Source organism: Myotis brandtii, unplaced genomic scaffold, assembly GCF_000412655.1.
Source record: "Myotis brandtii unplaced genomic scaffold, ASM41265v1 scaffold1234, whole genome shotgun sequence".
Taxonomy (NCBI): Eukaryota; Metazoa; Chordata; class Mammalia; order Chiroptera; family Vespertilionidae; genus Myotis; species Myotis brandtii.
In genome coordinates this window covers 660,579-669,824 of record NW_005354309.1, presented here as the reverse complement: position 1 = coordinate 669,824, position 9,246 = coordinate 660,579, and the positions used below count along the sequence as shown (strand labels likewise).

Below are 9,246 nucleotides of genomic sequence, written 5' to 3'. Positions count from 1 at the left end.
GGTCGGTGCAGACCACACCGACTCCCTGGTGATCAGGCCTGACCGGGAAGGGAAGGCTGCTATGGGCTCGTAGCGCCCCTGGAGGTCGTGCGGGGAACGAGGCAGAGGATTTATAAATGAGCATTTGGATTTCTGTTGAGAGGGTGGGCGACAAGAAAGGCGATCCGGGATCTCTGGACTCTCCACTTTGCTGTCTCCTTGGAGAGCCTGGCAGTGCTCTGACGGGACAGGAACCTGGCCTAGGGCGTGAGGGAGACACAGACCTAAACTGGGGGGATAGAGGGGGCGGCGGGGGGACGGACACAGCCCGTCCCCGAGGAATCTAAGCGGATAGGCACTGCCCTGCAGGCTCAGTCCTGAGGGCTTCCTGTAGAAAGTAAGACCCCGCAAGTGAACGAACAAGCAAAACCTCTCATTGAATAGAGCAAAACCCGCGGAGCCTAGGCGGCTAAAGTGGGCGGGGCCTGGAGGGCGTGACTTACACCAAAGCTTAACGGTTATTGGTCAATTCCCTTAGGTGTCCGCCCAGGACCTCCCAGCCATGGGCGGGCCACTTCTGCAGACTTAACGCTCATTGGCTGAACGAGCACAGGCTCTACGAAGGGGAAGGGGAGGCCTGGGGGGCTCCATGCTGTGGGGTTGCGTTCCCAGGTGTCGCAGAGGGCCCTTTAGGCCAGGAGTGAAAATGGGGGTCCTGGGATGGCGGTGGGTCTCGGCGTCTTCACTCTGCAGTACACGCTCTGCTTTTCGGCCCCGAACGTGGGCGGAGCCGGAGGCGGCGCTACGTGACGTCATCACTGGGCGCCGCGCGCGCGGAGAGAGAGCCTTGACGCCCACCCGCTGCCAGGTGAGGCCGGGACTGGGAGCGGGGTCGAAGGACCAGGGTTGGAGGGTGCAGGGGTCGTCTCTCATTCTCGCCCACCGTTTACAGCGGCTGAACGTGCTGGCGGAAGAGGCAGTGCAGCCGCCGGAGAAGCCGGAGCCGGTGGCGAGCGCGGGTGAGGTTGCGGGGTCGCCCCTCTTGGGAGCACGAACCCTTTCCCCAGACCCCTGACTTACCAATTGCTGCAGGTCCCCAGGCACCGGTACTGCGAAAATGCGAGCTCCCGGTACCCTTACACCGCCGGCCGGTGCAGGCCTGGGTCGAGTCCCTGCGGGGCTTCGAGCAGGAGCGCGTAGGTCTGGCCGATCTGCACCCCGACGTTTTCTCCACGGTGCCCAGGTGAACTGAGAGCTGAAATGGTGAATTGCGTGGCAAAGGGACAGTGAGCGCGGGTTTAGGAATCAGGTTGACCTGGGCTGCAGCCTCTTTATTTTCTCCACCTGTCAAAAGGGGATGATGATAGCTTTGCGCAGTGGCAATGAGGTTTATCCGGGGCGCGATTATTGCTAATTGAAATAAAAGGGGGGGTGGTGATTTTTCCTGCTGCAGCGTGGTGAGGTTGAGAGCTGAGAGGTAACTTCCTCTAGGCCGGTTCAGGAGGCCGAACTCTGGAGCTTGCAGGGGTTAGGGATGCAGAACCTCTTTCAAATTCTGCCTTCCCCCATTCTATCAAACATTAGGAGGTTGCCGTGATGATTAAATGAGATAATTCTGGCACATAAGTTCAATAGACATGTTGATTATCGTTGCTGTTACTGGTTTTTGCAAAAATCGGTTCCTAACAGTGTCTAAATCCTATCTGTGTGCCCGGCACAGCCTATTTGCATTTTCGTTAACTAGATCTCATAGCAACACTAGGAAGGGGTTCTATTAGCCTTGTTTTGTAGATAAGGAAACTGAGCACAGACAGATTAAGAAATTTGGTCACACAGCTTGTAAGCTTTAAAGCCAGGATCTCAACCTAATGTGGGCCAGCTCCCAGGGCTGGGTTACTGCTTGCCCAGGTGTATGATGCATCCCATGTGCATGGTGTCTGGTACCATAATAGGTGCTATTAACTCATTATTCCTACTGTTACTGGTATGGTTTGCCTCTGGACAGAGTCCTAATCTAGTAGAAGGTGACAAAGACATTTTAAAACAACATATTTTGTTCTGTAAATATTTATGAAGCACCTATTATATGCCAGATTCCATTCTAGGTGTAGTGAATGAACACTGATGTTGCTTACAATCTAGAGCAGTGGTTCTCAACCTTGACTGCACATTAGAATCACCTGGGAATCTTTTTAAAATCCTGATTTCTGGCCCTCATCCTCCGGAAATTCTGTTTCTTTGTTACTAATGTTGTGGCTCCACCCCAGAACAAAGAAACAGAATTTCTGGAGGATGAGGCCCAGAAGTCAGGATTTTAAAAAGATTCCCAGGTGATTCTAATGTGCAGCCAAGGTTGAGAACCACTGATCTAGAGGAAGGGTCAAATAGTAAGTACTTTAGCTTTTGCAGACTAACATCTCCATGGCAACTATTGATCTCTACCAATGTAGTGCAAAAAGCAGCCAAAGATGATACGTAAGCAAATGACCATGGCTGTGTTCCAGTAAAACATATTTACAAAAAGGGGCAGCAGGCCAGATTTGGCCTGTTAGCCATAGTGTTCCAACCCCTGGCATACTGTTACCCTGGCAGCTGTGTCCAGTGCAGCCACACAATGTGAGCCACATAGTGTGTAATTTAAATTCTGCTGGTAGCCACATTTTTTACTACAACAGGAAGAAACAAGTGAGATTGCCTTCAATAACATGATTTATTTAACCTGGTGTAGCTGAAATATTGTCATTTTAACATGTGGCACTGCCCACAGTTTAGGTGTTCAGTAGCCGCACGTGTGGCCAGTGGCTACTGAATGGGACAGCGCAGGGCTAAAGAGTCAAACCAGTTCACAGAGAAGGTGGCATTAAGTAAGCTGTAATGGTAGGAAAGGAGGACGGTGTAGCTCTCTCTTTTGCAAGGGAGCTTCTCTGGGTGATAATGTTTGGGCTGAGACCTGTAGGCTGAGAAGGAGCCAGTCAGGGGAAGAGCATTTCAGGCAGAGGGAACAGCAAGTGCAAAGGCCTGGAGGCCAGACTCCATTTCACAGAATGGAATGGAGGGCAGTGTGAAGGCGGCAAGACCTGGGGTCAAAGAAAGGCTGAGGCAGATCACACAGAGCCTTGGCGGGGGAAGAGGGGAGCCTGGGTTTTCATCTAGTGGGGTGGGGACTGGGAAGGTTTTAAGTTGAGGGAGACATCTCGTGTCCCCTTCCTCCACAGGCTGGATATCCTGCACCAGGTCGCCATGTGGCAGAAGAACTTCAAGAGAATTGTGAGTGTCCTGAGTGGGGTGAGGTGTGGGAGCCCCTCGGTGTGTTGTCTCTGGACTACTGGGCTTGGGCCCATCTTCTCTCTCCTGACCATTCACTGATGGGTCGTTTGCCAGGCATTTTCTGAACACCCGCTGTGCACGGGCATGGTGCTCGAGGACGGGACAGGAGAGATCCCTGCCCTCATGCAGCTCACGGTTTAGGTGGAGAGGTGAACAGGAATCATGTAGTGATACCTGTAAATGTCTGATTAGGGAAGTTATCCCACAGAAGGGATATTTAACCTCAGGTTTGCAGTAAGAGTCACTAGGTGAGCCCAGCCGACGTGGCCCAGTGGTTGAGCGTCAACCTAGGAACCAGGAGGTCACAGTTAGATTCCAGGTCAGGGCACATGTTCGGGTCATGGGCTCAATCCCCAGTGTGGGGTGTGCAGGAGGCAGCTGATCAGTGATGCTCTCTCATCATTGATGTTTCTATCCCTCTCCCTTTTCTGAAATCAATAAAAAATACATTTTTTAAAAAGAACTGGGTGAAGGGGATAGTGGGGCTGGGGTGGAGGTAGCGGGGACAGCATATGCAAATACCCTGTGGCAGGGGCCAAAAACAGCCCAGTGGAGCTCAGAGGTCAGCAGGAGTCATGGTGAAGACCTCAGATTTTATGCCGAGATTGAAGAAGCCATTATCAATCAGGATCTCTCCGCCTTCCATCTGCCCACCTCAGAAGTCCAGCGAGCTCTCCCCCTGCCCACACCCTCCCTGGCTCCTTGTTGCTCTAGGAATAGTGGTTAGCCTGGCATTGGAAGTTCCTCATGGTCCCCCACCCTGCACCTCCCTGTGTCTGTCCCCAAGCTCCACTTTCCTTTCAGTTGCAGCCCCATTGGAATTATTCCAAAAAATACTGAGCACCTACTGATGCAGGCAGCAGAGTCCCTGCCTTTCTGAGACTGACATTCTGGAGTGCAGGAGGGAACTCTTGATTTCTTTGTCCTTCCTCCCTCTGAACGTGATCTGTGCTTGTCCTGATAGAGCCCCATTCTCTGTGTCTCCTCTCTGGCTCCCCAGTGGCAAGCCCAGTCTATCCAGGTCACAGCTATATTCCTGGGCTTGGTGCCTTTTGGCTGCAATGACATCTGCCTCAGGAACCTAACCTCTCCTCACTTTGTGTCCACAGAGCTATGCCAAGACCAAGACTAGAGCTGAGGTGCGGGGTGGTGGCCGGAAGCCCTGGCCACAGAAAGGCAGTGGGCGTGCAAGGCATGGCAGTATCCGCTCCCCAATCTGGCGAGGAGGCAAGTGGGCAGGGCGGGGAGGAGGCCCTGGGCTAACTCGGGGTCTGGATGTTTCTTTATACACATCTGGCATGATGTCTTGTTGGTCCCATTCCCTCTACCTCATCAGCCCACCTGGGGCAGGGACAGCAAGACTCAAACCCACGCACCTCACTGCCCACATGCAGGCAGAGATCTGAGGGTCGTTCACTTTTCCCCATCCCCTGATTCTCCCGACTCCCCCACCTTCAGCCAACTCCGGCCTTGGCCTCTCTCATCAGACTATGGCCACAGCCCCTTTTGGCCCTACCTCACATCTCACCTCTCCTGGCCCACACGTCACACAACACTCAGAGGATCTTCCTAAACCTCCCAGCTTCTGCTGCCTTTGCATGAGCTCCTTACCTTGTCATTCCAGGCACTGGTGGCTGCTGGACCCTCCCCATGTCCCCTTCACACCCTTTCTTCCCAGATCGCTCTGACTTAGTCATCTCCCCTTTGCCTGGTCAACTCTGTTCATCCTTCTGGTGTGTTGGGGCCATACTCCTCCAGGAAGCCCTCCCTGACCTCCTTTGGGTTCCCTGCCCACCCACGCCCACTCCCAGACTCCTGGGTTGCCATGCCCAGCCCTGATTCCCTTCGTAATCAAGCTTCTGTATGAATATGAATGGCGTGAGGGCAGGGATCCTTCCATCTTGTTCTGTGCTGTATTCCCAGAGCCCGGTGGGAGGGTGGACATACAGGTAGACAGCCCTCACTCAGGGTTTGATGGCTGAAGAAACAGAGGCCCAGAGAAGTGAAGTTACTAGTCTCAGGTGATGCCCAATCAGGCCTCCCCTCTCCATCCTAACCTGAGGCCCTGCCCTTTTTGCTGGAGTTGAGCCTGACTGCTGGCAGCCTACCTATTCCCTCCCTCACACCTACCACTGGGGCTAATTTTTTACCTCCAGTTCTAGCTGGGGCCCTCACCTGCTTACACACCTCTGTCCCCACAGGAGGTGTTGCCCATGGCCCCCGGGGCCCCACAAGCTACTACTACATGCTGCCCATGAAAATGCGGGTGCAAGGCCTCAAAGTGGCGCTGACCATCAAGCTGGCTCAGGTACAGCCCCGATCCCATTGGGAGCCCCTGGGATATTTGGGTGTGTGGGCTGCGAGGGCCTGGGAGAGGTGGTAGCGCAGACCTCTGTCCTTTCTCCCACCAGGACAACCTGCACATCGTGGACTCCCTGGAGATGCCAACTGCAGACCCTCAGTACCTGACAGAGCTGGCCTGCTACCGCCGCTGGGGGGACTCCGTGCTCCTGGTGGACTTGTGAGGATTCAGGGCAGAGGGGTGGGGGCTGAGCTCCATCCTCCGCAGGGCTCACCTCCTGGCCTCTTTTTCAGAGAGCACGAGGACATGCCTCAGAACATTGTGACAGCCACAGCGGGGCTTAAGACCTTCAACCTGATCCCAGCTGTGGGTGAGTGAAGGGCACTGGTCCACTCCTAGATCTCCAGGGAGTGCCTGGGTCAGTTCAAGTCCTGTATCTGCCTCTCAATCACTGAGTGGCCTTGGACGGTAACTACCCTCCCCAATCCTCAACTGGCCCAAACGGAGCACCGGGAGGATGATGTCTGTCTTAAATGCTCTGATACCACATCGTCCGGCTGCGCTCACAGTGCTGGGTGTGGAGTGAGTGCGAGGGCCCACTGGCTGTCCCCACCTGGCTCCTCACTCAGAGAGGCTGGATCAGGTCTGTCCTGAGCACGTCACAGCTTTCACCCTGTCGACTGATTTCCAGTCTCCCGATTGCATTCCTGCTGCCTCCTGGGTAGCTGCACATGGGGTCTCGGGCATCTCCTTCCTTCCAGTGGCTGAGGCCCCCACCGCGCCGTCACCCTCCACTCCAGTGAGTCAGCTCACACAGTTGGCTCTGTCTTTAAACACATCCAGAATCTGATCGCTTCTTGTCACCCTGGGCCAGCCCCCTGCCTTGATCAGCACAGCCCCCTCTGCCCTCATCCCCACAGTCTGTCCCCCCACCCCAGCTGCCAGACGACACCTGTGAGCACCTGAGTCTGCGCGCATCGCTCTGTTGCCTCCAGCTCTCTGTGGCTCCCACTGCACTCTCGGGGGATCGGGGGGGAGCCCAAGTCCTCCCCAAGACCCACCAGATCCTGCATGACCTGCCTTGTCCCATCCCTGCCCTCCCTCCTCCCTCTCTACTCCCCTATTAACTGTAGCCCCACTGGGTACCCTTGGTACATTGTTTTTCTTCATCTGCTCTGTCTGTGGTCAGTACCCATCCATGGGAATCATGGCCAAGCAGAGGGCAGAGCCAGGCACATGGGAGGCTGTGAGTCAGAAGCTGAGGGGTTGACAGTCCCTTGCCCAGGGTTCCCCATGGTGAGCTGCTCAGCCAGGGTTTGAATCCAGGCCTCAGGGCTCTTGACCCCATGTCAGATCATGGTCTCTCTATAAGGGGAAGTGCTCCCGGGAGGAGGGAAAGGGGCTCCAGATGGGTACAACCCCGTCTGACTACACTCCTGCCCTGACTACACTCCCTGCCTCCCCAGGCTTGAACGTGCACAGCATGCTGAAGCACCAAACGCTGGTCCTGACCCTGCAGACTGTGGCCTTTCTGGAGGAGAAGTTGCTCTGGCAGGACTCACGCTACACACCCCTCTACCCCTTCCGCCTGCCCTACTGCGACTTCCCCTGAGCCCCGACCCTGCGCCCCAGGCCCATCCGCTGCCTTCCTTCCTGCAGCGCTCTCCATGCCAGGTGCCTGCTCTGAGCCACGCCGAGAACCTGGCCGGTTTGGGGGCCTTGCGCCCACCCTGCGAGGACAGCGCTATCCAGGCTCCCTCGTCCCAGGAGGGAGCTGAGGCCGTGAAGAGTGGCTGGGCAGGCCAGGCAGGCGTCACGGTCATGACCAGGAAGGGGCAGCTCAGCAGAGAGCCCAATCAAGCTCCCGTCCAATTCTCTCTTTTCTGTTTTAAAGATAAGCTTTATTTTTTAATTACGGAGGAGAAACAGAACAGCTCATTGCCAAGTTGTGAATAATTCCATCTGGCAAGTTGGGCTCTTTCCTCGGTGCTGGGCACTGTCAGTACCTCTCTCCTCAAGGGGCGACCTCAGTGCTGTTTATAGGAATGTCTCAGCGTTAGCTTCCCTAGAGTGAGCCAGCCTCCAGGGACTCGGAGGGTCGGAGCACTGCCCTTTCCTGGGAGCCTGCTGGCACCTCCTGGCTCTCGGGCACCCAGACCCTGTTAGGAGAGCATGTGCACAGGAAGCTGGGAGCGTGCCTGGGACAGCTAGTGCCCGGGGAGGTGGTTGTTCATAGTGCTGTGCACCTGCTTTCCTAACAGGATCTGGGTCCCATTTGTTATGGTCCCTCAGTCCGATGTGCAGGCTTGAGTCCACCAGTAGGTGCCGTATTCACACCTGAGCTTCCATCACAATGATTTCCCCTGAGCACAGAATCAGAATCACTGGTGAATAAATGAGAGAATAAATACATTTTTTAAAACACCAAACCAGTATCCCAATTCTTGAGTCTGCTGATGTCGTTTGCCCCCAAGTTAATTTTTAAAATAATCATAATACAGCCCAGCAGGCATGGCTCAGTGGTTGAATGTTGATCTATGAACCAGGAGGTCACGGTTTGATTCCAGGTCAGGGCACATGCTTGGGTTATGGGCTTGATCCCCAGTGCGATGTGCAAAAGGCAGTCGATGAATGATTCTCAACATTGCTGTTTTTATCTCTCTCTCCCTCTCCCTCTCTGGAATCAATAAAAATGTATTTTTAAAGATAACCATCATAATACAGACTATAAATAATGTGGCTGATTTTTTTGAAGTCACCCAGAACTATCTGTCATCTGTGTGCAGGCCCAGGCAGCCACAGTGACCACCCACCAGCTGGGCTGTCCCTCACCAAAAACATCTCTGAAATGCTTCTCTTGGGAGTGACTTCAGAACTTGAAACACATTCTTTGAAAATTCTCAGTGGACATAAAGTTTGACCCTTAAAGCACCGGATTTGACTAAATAAAAAAAAAAAAAATCATTTGGAGCCAGCAGTCAGAAGGGTGCTGAGGCTGAGCAGGAAGTGATGTGTGGGCTTGAGACAGGCTGTTACCCGCTTTTCCCTGCGCCTCTGACCGACCCTGTGAGGCATCAAGGCCTAAAATAAGACCCAGCTGTTGCCCTGACAGCACCTGGCCTAGTCTAGATACTTATAACTGGAAGTAACACCGCTCAATTGCCTACAGCACAGTCATCGGGAAACCGAATGATCAACCCCTGCCCAATGGGTTTTCAAAAAATGGGTCAGAACATGTTTCCCTCTACTGGAGTCCCTCAGCCAGATCAGAAAGAAAAAAGGGCCCAGGCAGTGTGGCTTTGTGGTTGAGCGTTGACCTATGAGGAGGTCATGGTTCAGTTCTCAGGGCGCATGCACGGATTGTGGGCTGGATCCCCAGTGGGGAGTGTGTAGGAGGCAGCCAATCAATGGTTCTCATCATTGATGTTTCCCACTTCCTTGCTCTCTGAAATTAATAAAAATAAATTTTTAAAAAAGGAAAAAAGGGGTGGGAGCGGCTGGGAAGAGGTCAATGGAGGAAAAAAGACATGTAATACTTTAAACAATAAAGAATTTAAATTTTTTAAAAAAGAATGAGCTAGTGAAAAAAAAAGGGGGGGGGGAAGGCATCAGAAAAAAGGTCCAATGCCTAGAATATG

General features: G+C 53.8%; 1 protein-coding gene across 1 annotated transcript; it reads left to right on the top strand.

The window, feature by feature from the left end:
• The first annotated feature begins 685 nt into the window (after positions 1-685).
• MRPL4 (mitochondrial ribosomal protein L4) lies at positions 686-8,037 on the top strand. The gene is made up of 9 exons (XM_005859206.2): positions 686-847; positions 932-998; positions 1,072-1,222; positions 3,195-3,246; positions 4,416-4,533; positions 5,508-5,614; positions 5,718-5,827; positions 5,902-5,978; positions 7,075-8,037. Exons 1-9 carry the CDS (start codon positions 686-688, stop codon positions 7,218-7,220), a joined length of 990 nt encoding a protein of 329 aa, XP_005859268.1. The 3' UTR covers positions 7,221-8,037.
• Positions 8,038-9,246: the final 1,209 nt, after the last annotated feature.

What these genes read in the sequence shown, in the direction of transcription:
- MRPL4 (XM_005859206.2), top strand. Translation starts at nt 686, where the DNA reads ATGGGGGTCCTGGGATGGCGGTGGGTCTCGGCGTCTTCACTCTGCAGT. An exon ending in GGAGCCGGTGGCGAGCGCGG is followed by an intron (nt 999 to 1,071) that starts GTGAGGTTGCGG and finishes CAATTGCTGCAG; the next exon opens with GTCCCCAGGCACCGGTACTG. An exon ending in TCCGTGCTCCTGGTGGACTT is followed by an intron (nt 5,828 to 5,901) that starts GTGAGGATTCAG and finishes CCTCTTTTTCAG; the next exon opens with AGAGCACGAGGACATGCCTC.